The following is a 24,827-nucleotide window of genomic DNA, read 5'->3' on the forward strand; positions in this document are numbered from 1 at the left end:
AGCCAACCGATGACGGTTCCACCTTTGGATTTCTCCGCCTTTTTCTTCTTCTTATTCTTCATCTCTCTCTGCCATCATCATCATCATCTTCTTCTTCTTCTTCCTCATCTCTCTCTCTGTCATCATCATCATCTTCTTCTTCTTGTTTGATTATTGGAAAGTTGAGTGGATGACTTCGTGAGATGGCGGGGGCGCTTAACCTGCTCGTTCCCGGATGCGAGCAGGAGCCGGCCGTCCTCGGCCGGAAATTAGGGATTTACGGCGATCGCGCGGCGCTGCGGTGCAGAGCGGCGAGCGAGAGCTTCCGGTCGTCGTTCGCGGTGCGTTCTTTTTTTCGTTTTTTGTTTTTTTCCCTTCCCCCCTCTGAATCGTTATTCTAGCTTTGTAGGGTACAATTTTGATGCGTGTTTGAATTCATCGAGGTTTTATTTTCGTGGTCTTTGGTGGTTAAAATTGTTATTATCTCGAGAGTGTTCTTCTGTTTTTCTACATCGAATTGTTGGGGATTGAACTTTGTTCTGTGTTTATGCATGCGAGGCATTTGATCCCCTTTTCCTTTTCTTTTAACGTAATTTGTGGTTGATTTAGCTAAATTCACGTTTCCCTTCACGATTAATAACAATGTGCGCGATGCTTTATGATGGTTGAAATCTTTTTGAGGTTCAATTTGAGTTAATCTTGCTTAAAACAAATTAGAATTTGGAACTGTCGATAAAAAACAATTTGCATGAGGAATTTGGAACTAATGATAAAGAACAATTTGCACGAGCTAACTCATGATGCTTAGACCTTTCTTCCCTTTTTTTGATTATTTTCTCTGCTAGCGAAAAGATAAATGTATATTGTGAAGGTTGTTTTCTTTCTGTTCCATTCGGATGGTAATGATCAGAGATCTTCCTTTGGTATAGGGAAAAGGACTCCCTAGTGGTCGATTAGTTTCAATTCAATCATGGAAGAAGCCTATGGATACGGTGCGGACAAGAAAACCAGTTTGTATGACATTGGTGGATGAGAGGCTGGCCCGTGGCCGAGATGTCAGCCGCTGGCCGGCTGATGTCCTGGTAAGTGGCAGTTGTTGTTACTTCTTTTCTGAACTAATTGAAATTTGCTGTTTTCTCATAACTATGTGTTTAATTTACTTTTGTATGATTTCATCCATGAAACATTTTCCTTCTTTTGAGCAATGTAATAGTTTTTTGCTAGATTTTGTGCACTGTTTTGATTGCTTTATAGAGTTTTTGGTGCAGTGGACAGTTTCATGTTGAGCGTTTGTGGTCATCTTTTGCTCCTATTGAACTGAATTTGGATATTTATTTTGCAGGCCTACGATCTGATTCAAGGAGCTCATGTAAGTTCAGTGCTTTCCTGCAATATCTTTTTTCTTTGGATAATCTAAGGGAAAACCCACTCATCTCCGATGGCACATTGGCTGGCCTTCTGTTGGAAAAACCGTTGAGGTCCCCCCTGCCCACCGGGGAGTACACCCAGTTTCGACCTTGCGGCAAGGGACGCCACCCGTGGGGTTCAAACTTGTGATGTCCCATCAACTTGGTGACAGTCACAAGTTGCCCCTATCAGATGAGCGGAGCCCTTGTGTGATTTCCTGCAATATCTTACATTATGCTTGCTTTTCAACCTTAGTATTACTTATTATCAATAACTCATGCTTTTTACCTTTACAAAACCACATGGCTAGGGGTGGACATTGGATAGGGTACTTGATGGGCTACCGGCTATTGGCCCTTAGCCCGATTAATCTCGGGATGAAGTTGATCTCTGTTGGCTCGGGATCAAGTTCCGAGCCAAGCTCGGTTGGGCCCTTGCAAACACTAACCCAAAACATAAATATAAAATTATTTGGTTTTTACGTTTTATGCTAACTATACAAGGATATTAGGGTGCTTGATTATGAGGGGGTTAGGGCAGACCTTGCACAAAGGGGGAGGGTGTTTGCTGGTGAGCTGCAACCAGCTATCATCAACCAACAAGTCAGCAGTCTCTCTCTCTCTCTCTCTCTCTCTCTCTCTCTCTCTCTCTCTCTCTCTCTCTCTCTCTCTCTCTCTCTCTCTCTCTCTGTGCCTGATTCCCAGCTTGACCCAGAGGGTTAGCAGGCAACATTTAATGTCCCAATAACTCTCGGGCCTGACCCAAACCTTGAAAGAAACATGTCAGGTTGCCAGCAGGTCAGATCTAGACCTTGGCCTGTCAAGCCCTAATAGGCAGCAGGTTGGCTTGAGTTAGGTCAGGCCGGGCTGGCCTGATGCCGACCCTACATTTGGCAGCCAAAACACACTGGAGCCCTTCTTCTGGACCCATTCCAATTGAGTGTTGTTTGTACATCATATTTTTGAGCCATGAAATCTTCTATTACAGCTGGCTATTACAGTGACTGTTGCTCTGGTTGGCTCATGTTTGAATCTTTTTTTTTAATAAGGCAAGACTTTTCTGATCATGGGCTCGACCTATATTTGGATCATTATTGTATCATACAATCTCAGATGCAGCATGCCCTCCTTAAGAGAAAAGGAAAGGCATTGGTTTGTTGACATTTATCTAGACATGCTTAGTTCAATATGAATGGCATGGTTTATGACATGCTTCTATGCAGGTTAGGTGGAATTCTGTAATCAGCAAACCTGCACCAGATACTCCAACAGCTGTTCTTCTACATGGAATTCTGGGCAGTAGGAAGAACTGGGGTAGGAATTTTGCTAGTACTGTTTTGCCTTTGCTTTTTTCTCATTAGTTCATACATAAATAGCTCTTATGGCTGTCTTACTGAATTGTAGCATGATTTTAATCATGGAATTCCTGAAAACTTGAGGAAGCTAGCTTTACAGTCCGAATAAGGGAGTATATCCGTAGCTGTTAGATAAACAATCAGTAAATAAGATAGTAATTTTCTCTTGGAAGAATGAAAATTGCCTTTTGGTATGCGCAAGGGCGCTCATTTGAAGAAAATTTTAGTTGCCACTTTCTTAAATATGAAACACTGCATATGAAACAGGCTAGACTGACTTGAGAAATGGCTGATTGAGTTTCAGACTTCCAATGTTATGTTGATTCAGTGAATTTTTCTGCAGTCTAATGTGAAAATATGCACATGTAAGACAGCATACATGCATTGGTGCATGCACTTGCCATGTCAACTGTCTGATTCATGGAGTAACTAGCGATGGTAATTGAATTTTTTCTTGTTTATGAAACTCTTTCTTGGGTGTAAATCTGGAGCTATGGTCTTATCTTACTTCTTGCCAGATGAAATGTGCTTAATTGCTAACAAGAAAATAAAACAATAGGAAAAGATCAAACAGTTAAAGTGATAGTCTTAGCTTTTTCCTTTTTTCATATTAGATTTGATTTTCTTGGTTGTTAATTATATAATGATGTCTGCCAGGTCAAATATCATTTATGGTAGTGCAGTATTTCTTTGAAGACAATTATATCTGGGAACAACTACTAATTTCTTTCTGTTTTCATTTCAGGATCCTTCGCAGGAAGGTTGGCTCATGAATTTCCAATGTGGCAGGTATTTCAAAATTATTTAGTTCTTGACATGTTTTTATTTCCTTGTGATTGAAAGTCATTAGAAAAAATTATGTGACATTTGTACATTTGTCAGTAATTTGTGTGAACTGTGCTTTCAGTGCCATTGTAATGAATGAAGTGCCGAATGTTGTTTCAGCTATCTGTCACATTGTGTTATGAGTGCTTTGAATGCCATTATGGTGTTCTTTCAGCTCTGTGACATGTAACTGCTGATTAGAATTGGAACTAGCTTGTATCTATGACTCTGAGCTGTACATACCTAGCCCCGCTATACTTGAGGAATTGCAGTTGTCTATTTGATGCATGTTGAGATGATATATTCTTTTTTGATGCAGTTTCTCTTGGTGGATCTGTGTTGTCATGGTGATTCTGCATCAATTAAGAAAAGTGCACCTCACACTGTTGCTTCAACAGCCTTAGATGTCCTGAAACTGGTGAGTCATTTATTGTAATGGTGATTGAAAAGATACTGGATTTTATTCATTCTATATCTGGAAGCAATATAACTCATCTTAGTAATCTCTTTATGTTTGAAATTTATTTGTGAATTCAATTTTACTCCAGAAATTTGAATCTTTGTGATATTTCAAACAGCAACAATTAGTTGGTTCTAAGGCTAATGCTACTTTTTTCCCAGATCAATGGTCTTAAAACTCTCTTAGGGTATCCCAAATATTGTTAATGGGACTGTGATGTTAGGCTTCAGTATTCTTTAGTAACATTTCCCTGCAAAGTTGAATCATTTAGTGATGAGTATGGTACATTTTGTATGTTGTTCTTTGACTTATGTACTAGCAAACTATAATTTCTTGATGAAAATTACAGCTGAAAATATGACAAGTTCGGTTAGTTTTTATAAATCTTTTGAATAATATTTCTAGATTGTATGTTGTTTGGTTCAACTGACTATGCTTTTGCATGGAATAGGTAGGCAAACTTAAAATAACGCCCCGGGTTCTAGTTGGTCATAGTTTTGGTGGCAAAGGTATGAGTTTGTCTATTCACTTTCATCATTATGTGTTATTATTGTCTATTATTGCATGGATGGTGCATTATGAAGAGTGGAACTGGTAAAGTTCCCTCCTACCAACACATGAATGTTGTCATCTGTGATCTTTTCATATAGTTGTTTGGATAAATATGTTTAGATGCTCGTCTTTATGCAATCTAAATAGCTGGATAAAAGTATGTAACGAAAGTTCACATAACTCATGCAGTTGCCTTGAGCATGGTGGATCAAGCTGCCAAACCTCTTGCACGACCTGTTAAGGTAATACTGAAATATTTTAATTGTTTAGGTCAATGGTTCTTCTCAGGGGAAAAAAAGGGATTTTGTTTGTCACTTTTTAACCTCACGTGAATTCACTATCCTGTTTCTTCTTCGTTCCTTTTCTTGATCCCTCCTTAGGAAAAGAGCTGAGATGATTGCCACAATTTTTTTTCCATGCAGGTTTGGGTTTTGGATGCAACCCCTGGTAAAGTCCGTCCTGGAGGTGATGGAGAAGACCATCCTGCTGAATTAATTGCTTTCCTGAGCAAAATGCCAAGTCAGGTGTTTTATAACGTCTTAAAATATTTTAATTGAGCAGCATGTTCATTTTTATCACAATAAGAAGGGGTTCTACGGTTCAATTTATGCTTGATTGGAATTGTTCTTTGCACTACGATTCTCATAGAAGGATGTTTGATATATTTGGTATGGATTGATATATGTGAGCTTTTTTTTTTGTTGCGGGCTTTTGTTGCCTGTTTTAGCTAAACCATACTGCTGATCTTCTTGTTTGATGTTCATGATATGCAAGCACAAAATCCCAATATCTTTTTATGCTTGAACAAAATTCCAAAACTTAGGGGTAGTGTCCCACTTTTTTCTAATAATGAAGTGGGCAGAGTATTAGATATCGTAGTCAGAGCCTCTATGGAAATAGCTGTGCACAAAATGCCTGAATGAACTAAATTCATCATTATGGAATAGGGATATCGGACCAAAAGGATCTTTATGGATGATGAAAAATGTAATATATAATCCTTGGTTTACTTATTTCTGGACAGAATTTTTTTCTCTTCTTCCCCTCTTGCATTGAAAGAATTCAAATTAGAGAAATATAAAAGATGATTTGGCCTCAGGCCCATTTTAATGTAGTGGACAACAGCAGGGCTGAAAAGCTGACGAATCATGGGATCTAGTAGTTATTGCTATGCTCATATATTTGTCATTGTTGTTTCTGTAATCAAAGAAGCAATGCCATTATATGCCCCTAAAACGCTTAGAATTACTCACACATACATGTAAAGAACTCAAATACAACCATGGTATGACAATATGGTATGATGACAATACAACAGTTGTCATTGATCAAGAAGGAAATCCAAAAGGCACTTATGATTTGGGTTCAATTTCTCATGCTTCATGAACTAATGCTGTTAAAATTTTACCAAAGTCTCATCAACTCTAAAAGTTTTATAAATAATGAATGTTAGTAGTTGTATCCATATTCTGAGTCAAATTGGTAAAAGGACTTTTATGTGATAAGGGAGTGTCTCTACAACTAGAAGGATGTGTTAGAACCCGATCCTAAGGAGGAGCAGATTCTACAAAAGGGCCTCGAGAGGACAACAAGAGGGTGCATCTTAAATACAAATGGGTAAAGAAAATGGAGGGGTGTGCAGTGTTGGTGGAGAGAGAGTCGTCTCTTTTGGTCGGCTACACAGGGAAGTGTGAGGTGGATGAAGGATCAATGACAAGGGAGGAAGAAAATGTGTTCCCTCCGAGTCGATGACAGGTGTGGAAGAGAGGCGAGGAAGAAATATATTCCCTTAGAAAACAAGAACAAGAACTAAAAACGAAGCTTAGAGAAATCACTGAATAAACTTTATTAAAAAATACTTAAGCTAGGTACATCTATTTATGGATTTACAAGAGGCAAGAAAGTCAAAGTACGAACACAATCCCACCCTGGATGGAATTCCAGGAAGGCGTCCCACCGTAGTCCTAACCTATATAGGACTCCAGGCTCAGCGAATTTTTCTGGGGATTCTTGGGAAAAGGACTTTCTCTGTCCAATCCCAGCTGGGCGGCACTCCAGTTTAGCGGGTCTTGGCTGGGAAGGATTCTCATGGTCGGACCTGGAGCAGGAAAGGGTCCGAAAGAGGATGTTTTTACAAGACTACTATAAGACCAACACTATTATATGTAGCTGAATATTGAGTGACTAAAAAGCAACAAGACAGGGTGCATGTTGTAGAGATGCGTATGCTAAGATAGATGTTCGGGGTTACACAAAAGAACAAAATTAAAATTAAATACATTTAGAATACATAGGAGTCAAACTGATAAAAAATAAGTGAATGTTGTTTAAGATGGTTTGTGCATGTTCCACAAAGACCTCTGCCTGTGAGAAAGGTTGACATGGTACAAATAGGAGCTAGGAAAAGAGGAAGACCACTAAAGACTTTGAAGGAGGAAGTTAGAGGTGACATGAAAGATTGTGAAGTAACCGAAGTTGTAGCTCTAGATAGACAGCAATGGAGAAATAGGACTCATAAAGCTGACCCCATGTAGTTGGGATAAGGCTTGATGATGATGATGATAATGATGATTGGTTAAAGGACTTATTTCACTTGTAAGTTTGTAGCTCATGCAGCTGCCAAATTCCCAGTATTTACACGGTGTTTTTTTTGTTTGGTGTGTTTGACTTGTTCTGAATTTGTTAATCTTTATTGATTTGCATTTATCTGTTATGTGTGCATCTTGAATCCACTAATTGGTCAAGGAGTCATTCATTGAGTATAGGTTGCAGGCTTAGTTATTGAACACTAGTTTTCTGTATGTTGTGTAATTTGCAGATTTTAGTTTCTAGATCATAGTCAAACAGTTTGTTTGGAACCATCTTTTGCAGTTGAGTGTCGTAAACTTGCTCGTTGTTCTTGTTTTATTCAGGTATCATCTAAGCAAGTGGTCATAAATTCTCTTGTTGAAGAAGGTTTCTCAAACGATATCGCCCAGGTATACTGATTCTTGGTATTGGAAATGGTTTTGTACATAAACATAATGAATATTACAATAGAGCCTTAATGAAATCAAGCAGTGCTCAATCTTGCTTTGGGGAATGGTCCTTTTTGACTTCTTATTATTTTTATTTCAATTCACTGTTCAAAATATTTTTTATGCCATTACTTAGAATGCATTGGAAAGGTATTCTGGTGGGTTTGCTATCCATTCACACTTGTTTTGCTCCTCATAAATGATACTTTTGATTACCTCATTTATGGTCGGCCCTAGCTTGTCCAAAGGGGATTAGAGTATGTGCTTTACACGGTCCCCTTGTCATGATGCTTGATTAGAGTAAGCTACGCCTCATGCATTATTTCATTGGTTGCAAGGTGTGCCTATTTCGATGATGATGTTTTTGTGTTGATGTTACTTGTTCTGTTGAGCCTCTTCTGCCACCTCTTGAATTAATCACACATAGCATGGTTTTACATGCATGTGATAACAGTAGATATGCTCTAGAATATTTGTTGGGAAAAGACTTTCCTTTTTGCAAATTCATTGAAAGAGAAACTTATTCCAAGGAAGAGGAAGCTATCATTCATAGAGTTGAGAGACAAGCTCATGCCCAAAAGAGTCTAATCTTGCACTCAAAGCCTTGGCAAGGGGAAAGAGGCGAATAATAATCTCAATATGTATGGAGGTTAACTGGATACACTTACAGTATGAGTGCATTATTACAGCTCATGATCCATGTGCGATATTCAGAGAAGCAACAAGGATAACCTAAATTGACTTATTCTGTACGGGCTCTAATCCCCAGAAAATGAGGCATTGGCATGAATAAACAAGAAAGGAAATTCGCCGATGAAATAAAACTTGCCGTACAGTTATCCAACATTAGTAGGCTAACCTAAAGGACTTGTGTCTTTTTTGGATTTAATTGAGAAATAGTGGAGTTGGAACAGTGAAAATGATAATTTGTCAATAGTGTTTGTCACACGATGACGCACTCAACAGCAAGTGAATTGAGTATTGATGTGTATGCAACCAGAAAAAGAAAACAAAATACTATATGTGCAGATAACTGAAAGCAAATTGGTCCTCTGATGTAAGATATTTTCTGACATACCCGTAATTTAACAGTGGATACAGAAAACTGACTTTTCCCATCAAATCTAATACCTAATGTCAAAATGACAGTTATACAAATTTAATCTCATGATTTTGATGAAAATTGGTTAAATATACTGGTTTGTTGATTAACTAGTTAGTGGTTGCCAATATGATTGTTTTAAAAAGCCAAGCTGCTTTATCGGTTTTCGATTTGAATAGAGAAAAGACGCACTGCAGAATGTATGAATTGTTTTCATTATTCTTGTTATGGAGTTCAGGTATGCTGATAAGTTAGCGGCATGGGTATGCATGGCATAAGTTGGATTCTGTTATTGGGGTTTCCTGGTGCCTAATTCCTGAAATTGGTGCAACTCGGAATTTCATAGACTTGTAATTCTTACTTGTTTCCTTCTTACTGCATCATGTTCTCAGTGGGTTGCCACGAATCTCCGCCCAAGTGGTCCATCGGGTTTGTCATCATCAGGCTTCTCATGGATCTTTGACCTCAAGGGAATTGCAGAGATGTACCAGTCCTACGAAGAAACAAATCTGTGGTAAAAGATCTTTATTTACTAGTTTTAAAGTTTTTGGTACTGCATCCCTCTCTTGTTATAGAATAGGTACCTGATGCATGGTCCGTGCAGGAAAGTTGTGGATGATGTACCTCGGGGCGTGCATGTGAACTTCTTAAAAGCTGAGAGGAGCTTGCATAGATGGGCTCTTGAAGATATTCAGAGAATACACGCAGCAGAAGAGATGGCAGCGGAGGCAGGAGCCGGGATTGAAATGCACGTTCTCGAAGATGCAGGGCATTGGGTATTCCTTTGACATTGCTGATAATCTTGTGCTGTTTTCCTTGATTGTTATGTGGTGCTCATCATTTTGGAGATCTTCAGGTGGCGTATTCTTAGTTCCTCAACTAACTTTGATTCTGATCTCAAATCATCTAATTTTGGCAGGTTCATGCAGATAATCCGGATGGGCTCTTCAGAATATTGTCTTCTTCTTTTCGTGGAATTAAGACGTAGCATTTCTCAACTTCTACTAATTCGACTCTTCCCTGCATGTACCAGTTTTTTTGTGCTTGATTTTTTCTTCCCCATTCTTTTGCTAATATTGTTATTGTTGTAGTTGTTGGCCTTGATGGCAGTATTTATTAAATTGTATCTGCATCTTTTAAGGAGAGATGTTTCATCCTGTTGCATTTGCCTTTATAGAGCTTACTATGGCTAACTTTTCCTTCTATATTTTGTCAATTGAGAGAGAGAGATTTGAATCCGAATCTGAATCTGAATCAGTCATCAAAATCCGCTGAATCCGGTTAGATATAAAAGATGCCTGGTTAGATAATCAGATCTAGATCTGATATTACCTATATTTATTTGACTGTGAATCCGATTAGGTGATATCTGGTTGGGTTGTATCAACGGTTCTGTGTTTAGTGGATCGGGTAATGGATAGGGTTCTGAAGATGCTCATCCATGTGATGAGCAGCATCCAAGGTAACTTCATTACCTTGTATTTTGCTTTGCTCTAGTTTCTGATATTAAGAATACCCCCATAAGATGTTGATTTTGCTAACAAGTTCTTCCTTTTTTTTCCATATTAATTTTTCTTATTCAAATTGGAAGATCATGTTTGGATACTGTGAAGTTAGCTCTGGATATCTAGTGGCGTATCCTAATCCTAGTTGCATCAACATCTGAATACCATGGCTTTTTGAGAGTATATGATGTATATATTATCAAGATGGTTGCTGACAAAGGATTTACAGAATTTTATATACAAAATGACGACTTGAAACAGAAAATTAAACATGAGTGTTTCTGAAGACCCCGAATTCTCTGATCTGTTGAAACTTTCTAGGGTTCGTTTAGGATAATGTGAAGTGTGACCAAGTTCTTGAAAATGTACATGTTTTTCCATCAAGTGAAACATGACCAAGTTCTTTTGTGGTTATTGAGCTTTGTCATGCTTCACATGATGTCCAAAGCATAGATTTATAGAAAGCTTAGACCATTTTGTTTTACTCAGAAACCGCCCCAGGTGAAGAGACCTAGCCGCACTGGCTCAGCCTGCCGTACTTACGGTCTCTGTCCTGTCAGCGTAGAACTCCGATCCAGGGAGTTGCCAAGCTTTGCAAGGGGATGACACCCATGGGATTGGAACCTAAGCTGTTCGTCAAACGGGCCCCATTCCACTACGCCAACCCCTTTGGCTCTAGAAAGCTTAGACCATTGCTTTAACCAATGGGGCTGCGAAGAAAACCATTCTAGATAGAGGTTCTTGAGAGCTAAGGCTTTGTTGGTGCCTTGGCATCCCGTTTGGCTTGAATCTATCCATCTGTGAGTTACCGGGAATATGCCTTACACTAGGCCCCAGCCATTTCATTTGCATGAAACCGAATTTTCTCCAAGGCCCCATATGCATCCTGTTCTCCTCCAATGATCTCTTCATGGCTTCACATACGGCTCGGAGTATCAATCGCAGGTGCTCAGGCTTACCGATATACACCTCTGGCAGTTGATTCACTATTTTCTGGTACCCATTGCTGGATTTTGCGACTTCGAACTCGGCTCGAAAGTCTAGCTCAATTATGTAACGAGCTTCCTTTATGCAGGGTGCTGCTTCAATCATCACTTCTATGTATTCATGGTATCCTGAAATGATCATAAACCAAAGAAGATTGGGAATTTAGTTCATCATCAAGAATGTATCAAAGATGAAACGCAAAGGGTTTTAGTCAAAGATGAGGAGATTAAGGAGAGATGGAAAGATTATTTTGATAAGCTATTTAATGATAGTCATGCTCAAGATCTTGGAGACTTCTCCATTCTTTTTCATGAGATAAATCGTGACTTCATGCGCAAGATTCAAAAGAAAGAAATTGCAGAGGCTTTGAAGAAAATGAAATCAAGAAGGGCAGTTGACCCAGATGGTATACCTATCGAGGCTTGGAAATGCTTGGGAGAGAAAGGTTTAGAATGGTTGACAAATCTTTTTAACTTGATTTGGCGAACAAATAAAATGCCTAATGAGTGGAGGAAGAGTACTTTGGTGCCTTTATATAAGAATAAGGGTGATATACAAGATTGCACAAACTATCGTGGTATAAAACTCATGAGTCATACTATGAAACTTTGGGAGAGGGTGATTGAGTCTAGGTTGAGGAAGGTTGTCATGATATCGGAGAATCAATTTGGTTTTATGCCTGGAAGATCAACTATGGAAGCTATACATCTTCTTAGACAACTTATTGAAAGATATAGAGAGAGGAACAAAGATTTGCATATGGTTTTTATTGATTTTGAGAAGGCATACGATAGAGTACCTAGGGACGTTCTCTGGTGGACAATGATGAAGAAAGGTGTTTCTCTCAAGTACATTAGTATAATTAAAGATATGTATGAAGGAGTAGTAACCAATGTCCGCACTTGTGGAGGGTGACAACAAATTTTCCGATAACGGTTGGGTTACATCAAGGATCTGCTTTAAGCCCTTTCCTATTTGCGATAGTGATGGATGAGCTTACGAGATCAATTCAAGAAAATGTATCGTGGTGTATGTTGTTTGCTGATGATATTGTTTTGATTGATGAGTCTAGAGCTGGGGTTAATGCTAAGTTAGAATTATGGAGACAGACATTGGAAGCTAGAGGTTTTAAGTTGAGTAAGAGTAAGACTGAATATATGGAATGTCGGTTTAGTAAGCAACGAAGTAGTGATGGGAGTGTAGTGAAGCTTGGTGAGCAAGATATACCGGTGAATGATTATTTCAAATATTTGGGATCCATCATTCAAAAGTATGGAGAAATTGATGGAGATGTAAATCATAGGATAAAGGTTGGGTGGATGAAATGGAAAAGTACTACTGGAGTGCTGTGCGATCGTAGAATGCCATTGCGGTTGAAGGGAAAGTTTTATCGGACGACTATTAGACCCGCTTTACTATATGGTACGGAATGTTGGGCTGCCAAGAGACATCATATTCAAAAAATGAGTGTAGCTGAGATGCGGATGCTTAGATGGATGTGTGGAAATACAATAAAAGATAAGATTCGGAATGAAGAGATACGTAAGAAGGTAGGTGTTGCACCCATTGAAAATAAGATGCGAGAGAATCATTTACGGTGGTTTGGACATATTCGGCGAAGGCCTAATGATGCTCCAGTTAGAAGGTTGGAGAAATGGGAAAATATATTAGTTAAAAGAGGTCGGGGTAGGCCTAGGAAGACTTGGATGGAGATGATAGGAAAGGATATGAATGCTTTGAACCTCACCGAGGACATGGCGTTGGATAGAAATGATTGGAGGAAAATGATTCATGTGGAAGACCCAAAATGAATTTCTTTTTTGGTTCATATCGCTGACCCCAATTGTTTTGGGATGAAGGCGTAGTTGTTGTTGTTGTTGTTGTATCAAGAATGAGAAGGAAAGTTGACATTGTCCTCATTTTTCTTGAGGTGCATATTTTGACTGGGCTTATCTAACTGAATTGTTCTGAGTTTTTGTCACAAAGACACGGGTATGTGACTTGGTACTCGAGATGCAGTTCACAAATTTTTCAAAAATAGGACACCGGCACAGTCTTTCTTGTGCTCTAAGTTTGAGTTTTTATCTCATTTTTGACAGCCAAACACCAAGTAAAAAGATCTGAGTTTTTATTTTTCAAATACCCTGTTTATCCGGATAATGTGGTCTAACCAAACAGGCCCTTAGGCGCACAAGAAATCCAGGAAATTTTGGCTTTTCAGTGCCATCCAAAGTCCATGCTTAAGAGGGGGGCGTCTATATGCAAACGGCCTGTCACTTGGTCACTGACACGAACACGGACACGGATCGACTCGATGTGGGTACGAGACATGAATATGTAAACTTTGAAAATTAGAACATAAAAACACTGTTTTTTGTTATTTAATTGATAAAAAAATAGTTTTGATATTTTATACATAAAATGATGTTTGACATGCCACATGGCATGTCCACCTGTTGCGGGGTGTGGCCTAGACACAAGAACCCATATAGCGTGTCCCTGTGACATGTAAATTCGGAAGATATCACATGGGTTTCATATGCTTCAAATATTAGTTTTTGTGAAAAATACCTTCACCTTTTTTTGAGATCTAGTGACCGGGCCCAAGTACTTTACAAAGTAGTAGGACCACACAAAACACAGAAAATCACTGCTACTTTTCTGTATTTGTGTTTTATTTTTTTTAAAGTCAAGCTGGGGTTAGTCTGACCCCTTCCAGTTATACAATGATACCATTGGGATTCGAACTTGCAATGTCCCAACACAAGGTGACATACACACATACACTAGCTGCTTCTACCAGACATGCGGAGCCCCCCTTGATCTCTATTTGTGTTTTACACATAAAATAACTGCACACTTTTTTGTATTTGTGTTTTACACAGAAACGCTATATGCATTAGCGATTTTCTGTGTTTTGTGTGGCTTGAGTGGGCCGATTTTCTTTTGGGCCAAATCCTAGATTTCATAAAAACCATTGATCATAATCATGAAGCCCACCTTAGTGTAAGGTTCCAGGTATCAATAGGGATGGCAGTGGACTGGGAGAAACAAGGCCCTGCCCTGTTTGGACCGGAGATGGAGGACATGAAACGAGGATGTAGGCAGGAATGGAGGTTAAAATCAAAACCCGTGCAGGGATGGAGGGCAGAATTTTGAGACAGGGTGGGGGTGGAGACCTTGTCCCCCGCCTTCGCCCCGATCCACTGCCATCCCTAGATATCAGTCCAAAAACCATTGCTGATAAAATGATATTATTACTTAAACAAAAGCCATTTCATTTTAAGACCCAAGGGGTTTGTCGTAGTGGGATGAGGCCTAGACCATTTGATGGACAGTCTAGGTTCAAATCCCATGGGCATCACCTCCCTGCATAAGCTGAAGCTTGGCGATTTCCTGGGGTCGAGGGGTAAGCCCTCAGAGTTTTACACCGGCATAGACAGAGACCATAAGTACGACAGGCTGAGCCAATGCAGCTAGGTCTCTGCATCTGGGGCAGTTTCTCCGAGTAAAGAAAAAAATAAAAAAGCCATTTCATTTAAGTACCTTTAGGGATGTTCTTGTTTTCCTTCCATTGGGATCTGCAGATGGCTGCATGATATCCGATCCGGCACAGGTAGTTGGCTACAGATTCTCGCCGGCAAGATGCGCAGCGACGGGGATGGCAAGCACATATGCTGCATGAGGTTCCTTCTTTCATGCTTTCGAGCTCGTTCTTCAAATGTCGCTTAAGAGATAATTCATGCAAGCTCCTCGGAGAAAGAAAATCCTATAGTGGAAATCATATTCTACATGTTAAGCTAAAGCTATATGAGAAATTTCAAATATATGTATAGTGTGATGCAAACATGCTAAATGAGTTTTTTTGAGCTTTTTCCATTTTACTTTTAAATGTTGACAATAAAGATGTGATCAACGTACTTGATTTTATAGGAATCAGCTCTTGGAGCGTTGGATTTATGAATGGGTTTTCATTAGGTTAAAAAAAAATCAAGTGTCCAAAATTTTTGAGGCTGCAAATATCATTTTTTCATCAAAAACACATGCTGAACATGGTCCTAATCACGAAAAAAGCACCAACAAAGCTAAAAAAAACCATTTAGCATGCTTGCATCACTATACACATACAAAGACACACACCATATGGTAGTACAATCGTGTTTGAAGGGGATCTAGCCACCAATGTTAGATATAATTAAATGGATGTGTTTAAGATGATTTATTTGCTATATTAGGAGGATTAGCTGCATTTAAGGTATCATAAGATTTAAATTTCAAGATGATGGCCCACCAACCATAAAGATAAGGATGGTTTGGAAAATAGACCAAAACACTCAAAAGTCAACTTTAATACATGAAATAAAATATGAATTTTCTTTTCTTCAAAAAAAAATTTATATAGAATATGCTAAACATGATCCAAAGGCTTTGCTTTTGGAGATTAGATATCAAGAATGTACAACTATGAGTTCTACTGGTCAATACCAAAAAAGATGATCTATACGATGTGCCATGAGTAGGGATAAGAAACAAGACAAGCAGTTTATCGTTCAGCTCAGCTTAGGAACTAAGCTTAGCTAGCCACACTATGAGCCAGCTCATGTAGATATCATGGCCGAGTGTTAAGAAGGAAAGCCAAACTTGGTTTGGCTCATGTAAGCTCGTTTATATACACACACACACACACACACACACACACACACACATATATATATATATATATATATATATATATATATATATATATATATATATATATATATATAAACGAGCTTACATGAGCCAAACCAAGTTTGGCTTTCCTTCTTCATACTCGGCCATGAAAAGGAAGTACATGAAAAACAATATGAAGCACAGGGAGAAGTAAATAAAAAGTTATGATTTTCTAATATGAAAAATGTGAGAAGTGAGGGGGGAATGAGTGGAAAGTGATAAGAAGCAAGAAAGCAACTTCTTTTTTTTAATGAAGCTAATGAGAATTGATTTAGGAAACATACTTCCCATTAAAGGGAATTGAGTTTCTCATATGTTGGAAGCGACTTTCTCAAAGCTTCCCCTCCTTTTGAAGAATCGAGGAGTTTCTTACTTCCGAAGCGAGCTTCCAAAGAAATGAGTTATCGACAACTATAATTTTTTCTGTATTACCTGTACAAGTTTCTCTTGTGTTTGCCAAAATTCATCCTTCTGATTGGAGTTAGCAGATGTGGCAACATTACCATCACCACCTTCATCATCATCATCATCATCATCATCATGGACAGAATGAACCAATTCTCTGGAATATTCACCAAACAAAACCGAGAAGTTGTCCTCCATATCATCCATACAAGTGAGAGAAAGAGATGTCATAAGAACACAAACACAAGCCTTCTTGCTTTCCCTTTAGTGCATACAGATCCAAGTTGGGGGGCAACCCTTTATAAAGGCAAGGCCCAACGAGTGGGGTTGCATCAGTCTTGGGATAAATTTTACCACGTTGGGGAATCATGATCCACGTCACCATGAAAACCCAGGCATGGGCCCCTTAAATGTCTAGGGGCTAAAGTTCACCATTTTTTTATGGGTGGGTCCCAACATATATGAAAAATTGAAGATGGTGTTTGGAAGGTTAGAGAGTGAGCATTATCAAACATTCAAACATCAACCCCACATGGTTTTTTTTTTTAAAGGTAAGCTGGGGTTATGCAGACCCCTACAAGTTATACAACGATATTGGGATTTGAACTTGCAACGTCCCAGCCAGGGGCGGAGCCAAGTAGAGGCCTGGGTTGGCACATGCCCACCCCGATCCAAAAATCTCTCATAGGAGGGCTTGGGCCAAAGTGGGCAGTGCCCACCCTGATCCAAAACACGTGCTCCCCAGGCTCGATCCAGAGCCACTTAGGACCTCATGAACCCAAAGTTCGTTTATCAAATGGGTCAGATTCAGATTGAGTAGTGTAAGATTTATTCAGATCTGAATTAGAAACAGGGAGATAAATATGTTCAGATATCAGTCTGATCCAACCCATTTTACATATTCTATGAAAAACCAATATACTTGACCTACCTTTTGCAAATCTAGTGCCAAGAGGGGGTTAGATTACATGTAACACTATCATGTGTTCACATGCAAAATTAGACCCACTTATTGAAAATTGAAGTCATCACCGGATCAGTCCTAGACCCAACCTGCTTACAAGCCTGCCCTACAAATCAAAATCTACAGATGGTAAAAGTGAAAGATTTAGTTTGGGTGTAGAATCTGACCTGATCAAATTGGAATTCACATTCAGATTTCAAGTTCATATGGAAAAAGGATTTTACTGAGATAACTTATCAGATACATTTTATGCTTATATTTGAATTCTGATGTGAAACCTCAAATTGATTCTGAATCATATTATTAATATGACGGTTCTCTCTTTACCATATTTTGGATTCACATTTGTTACAAACATTACCATTACTGTGCATTTGTGCCCACTCTAGTTTACAATCCTAACACAAGGTGACTGCTCTAGCTGCTCCTACTAGACAACCAGAGACCCGTTGGTGGACCCGAATTGGAATTGTGAGATACCAATATCAATTATAATTATGAACATCTTGATGGTTCTAGGCTTGATGATGATAATGAAAGTGATTAATTAATTTAAAAATGTGAGATCCACATGGGATATTTGGATCGCTATTTGACTTGGATCAATTTAAAACCCAAAGGCATATCTAAATTCAAAACTAAGATATCATAGGCTAAAGAGTTTTTTTTTTTTTTTCCTTTTTCTGTATGATTAGGACAAACCACCATTATAGTTCACACTTCTCATTATAGCCGAGAAGTGCCATATTGACTATAGCTCTGTTTTGATGTTTGCAATCTAAAACTTTAAGGAGTACTCCCCCTTGCCCACAGGAGATAGTTTCTCATTGGCTTTGATCTTTCTGAAAAAGACACATTTGGGGTATCAAACTCGCCGCATGGTTCAATTTGGATACATTAAACCTAGGGGTGGCAATCGGGTCGGGTTGGCGGGTTGGCGTGTCAGCATACCTCAACCCGAACCCGACCCGTTTATTAAACGGGTTGGCTGTGGCAAACACTAACCCGACCCATTTAATAAACGGGTAACCCGACATGACCCGCCAACCCGTTTAATAAATGGGTTGGGTCGGGAAAATAGGTTGGCGGGTAGCCGGCGGGTTGGCAGTTTGGGATGGTGGGTCTCGTCAGGTTTTGCCACCCCTAATTAAACCAACCCATCCAGCTAGGTACGCAGAGTCAAGACTGTTGGAAAGGATTGACCTAACCAAGAGAGAGAGAGAGAGAGAGAGAGTAGGGATGGCAGTGGACCCAGGCGAGTGCGGGGATAAGCTCTTCACCCCCGTCCCGTCTCAAAATTTTGCCCTTCATCCCCAGTTTATCCCGACAAAGGGTTTTAATTTTCACCTTCATTCTCCATTTCATGTCCTCCGTCTCTGCCCCAAATGAGACATGTTTAAACGGGTCTAGGAAAGAAGATAGAAAAGAAGCTCGTTTTTAAGGTTAAGAAGTAAGAACTTAGGGTTATAAATATATATACGATTTAAATATTATTTTATAATATAATAAGAGCATATTAGTAATTTCATTAACAGGAGGCAAGAGTAAATTCATCCCCTCATGGGATTTTCCGTTCAGACGGAACTCCACTGCCATACCTAAGAGAGAGTTTTGACATGGAAAAATGATACCAAAATTGGTCAAATATAAAAGAAAATTAAATTCAAGATAGTATCTGTTTCACCTGTATCTGAGCAAGACTTTTGTTGATTAGGATATGGTTCATCGACTGAGTCAAGACAAACAAGGACAATGTGAGGTGCTGTCGTACTTAAATTGTCCACCTGATCTTATCTCCTGATTTCAATGCTCTTACATTATTGTGCTAAAAGTTGGCCAGAAACCTGTGCCCCACTTAACGTTTCATTTTAAAATATAGTTTTATTATGTAGATATTTGACATTAGAACGCTAAGGACTAGGGGCATATTTATTCTGCAAAGAACGGACAGGAACAAATATATCTACGAGTGTGTACAGTCTTATCCTGTCACAGGGATACGCCATTTTTTGTACTGTATTCAGTGACGCGACAAGAGACGTATGAACAATGTTTGTTGTTTTTAACAACGAATAATTTTAATAATATTCTCAATTATGTCTTAAATATCAAAATTGTTTTTAATTAATTAAATAATACAAAATAAGTTACCACATAACCTACTTTTAAAAAATTGAGAATTCATGTCTAAATCACATTCATGTTTTCCTCCTAATATAACACTTAATTTTTTGTTGGATTAGCAAGCTGGGGTTGGGTAGACCCCGACCAGTTACAATAGAATAATATCAAGAACCATAACATTAATTAAATCAAAGAAACCAGTCTGGGTCTGGTGGTTTGTCCTACCAGCAAGGATCAAAACAAATGACTCTGAGTTTCTCTAGTGGCACATAGGGGTGTCAACGGGTTGGGTTGGGTTTGGTTTGGACCCAAGTGAAATCAGACTTTGATCAGATTTTTGGGTATGGTATCGGGTTCGGACTTGAGTCTAATTTGGTCCACTATAAGAAAAGCCATACCTGGACCCCATAAAAACTACATGAACCATACCCGGTAAAACTATATGTTTTATCATTTTTACATTGAAAATTTGCAGGTCTTAATCAGAACTCGGGTAGGGTCCAGGTCTGGTATAAAATTTCACAAACTATACCCAGGTCCATGTATTAATCAGACCCTCGGTTCCGGACCTGGGTCTTAATCGGTTCTTCTTATTTATCACCATACCTGGACCCTATAGGGTTTGGTTCGAGTCGGGTCAGGGTAAACCAGGCCCATTGACATACCTAGTTGCACCCTGATGTAGATGCATTCCTTTGGAGTACTAGTCCAGACACAACAAAAACCCAGTGATGGTTTCATTATCAATCAATTCTCTGGCAGCCCTTTCACCCATAGCTTTCCTCATGATAGAAACACAGTCTTGCCGAGAGCTCTCCATTATGATCTTATGGACCTGAACGTCCTCACGAATCTCTTTCCACCAGACTCATTCTCTGATATCTATTGTAAACCGACAGTTTTGTCCAACCCTCACGAGGGGGTCGGCATCCGCCAGCATATAGCCACTGTAAACCATGGTTTTAAAACCCAGGCAGAGCCACAGTGCAGTTAGGTCTCTGATCCTGGGGGTGGTTTCTCCATGTAAAAAAACAAAACAGCTAAAAAGGCATAATGTAATTTCTTTAGCAGTATTTTTTTCTGATAGAGAAGCTTGCGTTAAGCAAAAATTCATGTTGATTAAGTGTGCACTACTCTCAAGCTGCTATCTAAATGCCAAGATGTTCGTATTATCTCTCCTTGTCCAGATTTATGTGAAACATGATCAAATTCATGAACTCCAGAGCTACTACTGCTAAGGCATCACATGAGTGAGACCAAGTTCATGAACTTAAAGCAAATTTCTAAGAGACAACATGACCCTAACAGAAAATAAAAGGGTTAGCTGAGACCATGGACCATCAAAGTGTTAGCTTAAGCGTGCACAACTGGTTCGAAGGCGATGACGATGACGATGACGAAAAAAGAAAGATTTGCTTTGTCATACTGGATCTCCAATGGGCCCTAGGTTGTTGCTCCAGCAAGAAAATGCCCATGGTTAGAGCTACGTGTCCCATAATCCTATCATTACTCCATGCTTTCCAATTTGATCACATTTAACTTTAATGAAGTCCATTCTTCACGTGCATATATACAACTGTATTTTAACATTGAAATTGCTAACTAATTGGCATATTCTTCAGTGATCTTTCATTTTTTATGTTAACTCGGAAACCTGTATAATTATTGCACTGTACGATGGAAACCTTGCTAATTTTAAAATTAGCTTAAGAGTGCATAATCTTTCAAACAACCATAGAATTCTTTTCATGTTGATAGCTCCATATTATATTGGTTTGTTGAACTTGTCTCGCTTATAAATAATTATAGGGTTATGATTTGCTACAGCTGTTTAGCGGTTTGTACGTATAATTAAACCACCTAGCAAATGGGGTGGAACCTTCTTGTTTTTTTTTTTCCCGCATCTACCACCAAACCAGCTTTTGGATTGTCGAAATTCAACCTGTACTTGTATAAATAATTATAAAGTTATGACCAGTTTAGTGCGCGTTCGTATTTTTTTATTCTGAACTCTCACAGTTTTGTACTCACTTCAATAACAAAGCTCAAAATTTTAGAGAGTGAAAATTTGTTAGCTTTCTAACATAAAATACCGTTTATAAAAAATTTTCTAAACGAAAAAGATACAAACGATTTACCAGTTGGGTGTTAGGCTAAAAATATAAAATAGCAAAAAATATGCATTTGGGTGAACAAAAACAAGACACCCGAATTCAGATTTTCATTTTTTTTCAATAATAAACATCCAATAAAATGTCAAAAATCTCAATACATGATATTAACATATTTCATCATAAAAAAATCCTATTTTCACAGCCGTTAAGCGATAAATCGATCCATCTTTTTTAATATTATTTTCTAAAAAATATTTTTGGTGTTTTCTCAATTTTCATAATCCAAAAATCAATGACTATGAAACCATGTTTTTCCATAAATAAAACATGATCCAAAAGTCCATTCATACTAAATTAAGCATGCAGAACATATTTGTAAGGTTAGATTGTGTCAAAACAACTCGCACTGTGAGATTCAAACTCAATTGTAAGTACAAACGATTGTACCAAATATAAACCCATAATTATAGAGTATAGTTGTTAACTGTATCAACCCATAACATATTTGGCGAATTAAATTGATTTTCTATTGCTAATGAAGAATATACCACAATGTAATAAAAGATATTGTGACGTCTTAGTACATGTATCCTTTATAATTGATCTTGTAAGTGAAATTGCTAGGTACAATATATGCCTTGACATGATCCTAAGTTTCCTTAACGTTCAATGTAATGCCCTATTTATTTTTCATAAAAATTAAATAATAGTTTTTTTTAAAGAACATTCAGATAAACAAAATTGGGAGCCTCATCAAAGTCAAATCTTATTTCATCACATCAGAGTTTATTACATTATAAGTTCAAATATCCAAAAAACATCAAGCAGAAAAGTAGTAGTGCCATGACCGCCCCCGACGAAGTCATTGCCCTCACTCGAATAGTTCATTTGTAGTTTCACCTGAAAAACAGTAAACCACAAAGGAATCAGACTAACCCTGTCTAAGTGAGTAGTACAGATCTATATATCAATGTGTAGTGTCATGTGAACAGGTGCATGTGAAACCTAATTTAACATAAATTCAATGATCATTCAATGTACTTTTTCTTTTCTTTTTACAAATATGCATCATAACTAATTTGACAGGTTATGTGGGAAATCCTATAAGCTCAGTTTCTAAGTTTTGTTCTACTAGAAATCTTATCTTTTCATTTGACACGACCCTTTTTATGGTTCTTATTTCTTTGTTTCATTCTTAACCTTGTGGGTACGCACAGACATTTGACATCATAGCTGACCGAATTATACGGGGGTCCATTATATTATACCCGGTATAACTAGTGGTACGGATACTCAAAAGGGGCACGGTGTTCTACCAAGAGAGATCCCCAATTGGCAAGTACTAACATTGGATGCACCCACAACCCTTCTACAGAAGACTCAAACCTACCACCTAGGACTCACTGGTACTCCTGGTCTCCTAACTCCGAGGACGAGGGGCCAGGTGAGATGCCTCGCTCTCACAACACAGGAATGTCCCACGAAGTGTGTACCGCCCACTCTTTCCAAAGTGGACCATGGGTCTAGTAACATACACTAAAATCCAGTGTACCCAAAACTCGGGAATCCAGTAGCATACACTGTCTTGGTGTACCCAGAAACCCAATGAAACCAGTAACATATACCCCTCTTTTTTTTCGGTATACCCAGTTCCATCATTATATTGTTCATTATTTCATTTATGTTCAAGTGTTATCTTACGGAGGACCCGGTATCCATATCCATGTCATGATGTTCTAAATTACTATAGAATGTCTATCTCATGCTATGACCTCACCACGAGTCTCAACCCATAATCAAGTGCTTTATAATCAACTGATGTGGTGCACACTTACTCTGCACCCAAATGCAAGTCAATAGGTTCCACCGTGAGTGCGACACTAAGACAAAACAAAGTCGGTAGGTTCAGCCCTAAGCTAGATTGTCATTATCATATTTCTCATGATTCAGTAGTAGGACAGTCCCATAGTGAGTCTTACAGTGGGGTTGCGCAACATCCAAACAGTCCTCTTCCCATTAAGAAACACTGCAACCATAAAGACCAATCTGTTGGTTGAGTCATAACAGTGGGTTCAGGTCTGCTGAACCCGGTTACATCAGACCACCCTCTTGTCACGTCCACAATGCAGCAGGGAGTCGTTCCATGAGGCTTGCAGCAGTGCAACATCCACCACGACACCAGCCGGCATGAGAACCAGCCTAAATGTCTGGTCAGTTTAGCCGACCGTCACCCATCACTGGCCGCATCCGAGAGGTTCAGGTCACAGTGATGGGCTCAGTTTGTGGAACTCGACCCCAAACAGACCAGTCCCAATCAGTTCATGGTCTACAAGGGAACATCTGATGCACCACATGAGTGGGACGAGACCCCAAGACGTGGCTTAGACGCAGCGACACACCACAGTCCGGCCGACATCGTGGTTTAGGTCTGAACGTGGTGTTCCAGTCTTCGTTAACTTCAAAATTTGTCTTTTTTTTCCTTATTCCTTATGTTGAATATTTTAACTATATACATATATATATATATATTTTTGTTATCTAGGTTTAGTTTGTGACACGGATTAGTCATTTCACACAAGCAGCCAATTATTTTTCTATGAAGCAGTCTCAGGCCATCTGATTTAGCAGACCAAGGTCTGGCGATACCTCCGCCATTCACATACGGTTCAGTCGTAGGTGAAGACCTGCCCTTAATATGAGACACACAGGTCAGTATAGCCGACCCTTGTGTCATCATATTAGAAGTGATACAAAATCCAAGGGGGGCAGATCGTCGTATACCGGTGATACCGTTCCCATGGTTCGTCACCATCACCACGGCCAACCATCAATGGGCTGACGAGTAACCGTGTGGCAGTCCTCATGACTGAAACTCTTGCAAAGATTGCTTAACATCGATCTAAAGAAAAAAAAAAAGAAAAAAATGCTAAAGACATACATAGTCATGGAATCCATTATACGATCCTTACATGGAGATCTAGGAATATGATTCACACTATGCTACACACGGAAATACAGAAAGGTACCCCTACCTCTTGGTACAAAATCCCACCATAGGGTACTCTTCTTCCTCACGAACGTCGGGTACCCTCGTGCAAGCTTCTTGCCGGGAACAATGGTGGTGTGAAAGCAAAAAGAGGAGAAGGTCACACAGCTAGGCTGAGAGGGGAAGCTTGAGAGAGAAAGGAAAAGAGTTTCAATGAAACTCGATTTTGTAAATTCCCTCAATTTCCATTTTTTCTTTTTTTTTCTCCTTCCCCAAGTAACCTCCCTCATAATAGAGGCCTTGTAACTCCCACCATCTTAAATTCGTAGGAGG

The 24,827-nt window shown here is 38.9% G+C and overlaps 2 protein-coding genes across 2 annotated transcripts; one reads left to right on the plus strand and one right to left on the minus strand.

The window, feature by feature from the left end:
* LOC149847495 (alpha/beta-Hydrolases superfamily protein) lies at positions 1-9,901 on the plus strand. Its single transcript, XM_089998445.1, has 13 exons — positions 1-320; positions 909-1,061; positions 1,322-1,348; positions 2,609-2,699; positions 3,486-3,529; positions 3,885-3,983; positions 4,477-4,534; positions 4,767-4,819; positions 5,000-5,101; positions 7,490-7,555; positions 9,089-9,210; positions 9,301-9,472; positions 9,616-9,901. The coding sequence occupies exons 1-13, from the start codon at positions 183-185 to the stop codon at positions 9,682-9,684; spliced, it is 1,194 nt and encodes a 397-aa protein (XP_089854571.1). The 5' UTR covers positions 1-182; the 3' UTR covers positions 9,685-9,901.
* A 984-nt stretch (positions 9,902-10,885) lies between these two features.
* On the minus strand, positions 10,886-16,504 carry LOC149847496 (uncharacterized). The gene is made up of 3 exons (XM_089994142.1): positions 16,334-16,504; positions 14,735-14,957; positions 10,886-11,316 (listed from the first exon to the last, which is right to left on the minus strand). Exons 1-3 carry the CDS (start codon positions 16,502-16,504, stop codon positions 10,886-10,888), a joined length of 825 nt encoding a protein of 274 aa, XP_089850268.1.
* Positions 16,505-24,827: the final 8,323 nt, after the last annotated feature.

The sequence above is a fragment of the Nuphar pumila genome, chromosome 2, assembly GCF_984573655.1.
Source record: "Nuphar pumila chromosome 2, dmNupPumi1.hap1.1, whole genome shotgun sequence".
Lineage (NCBI taxonomy): Eukaryota > Viridiplantae > Streptophyta > Magnoliopsida > Nymphaeales > Nymphaeaceae > Nuphar > Nuphar pumila.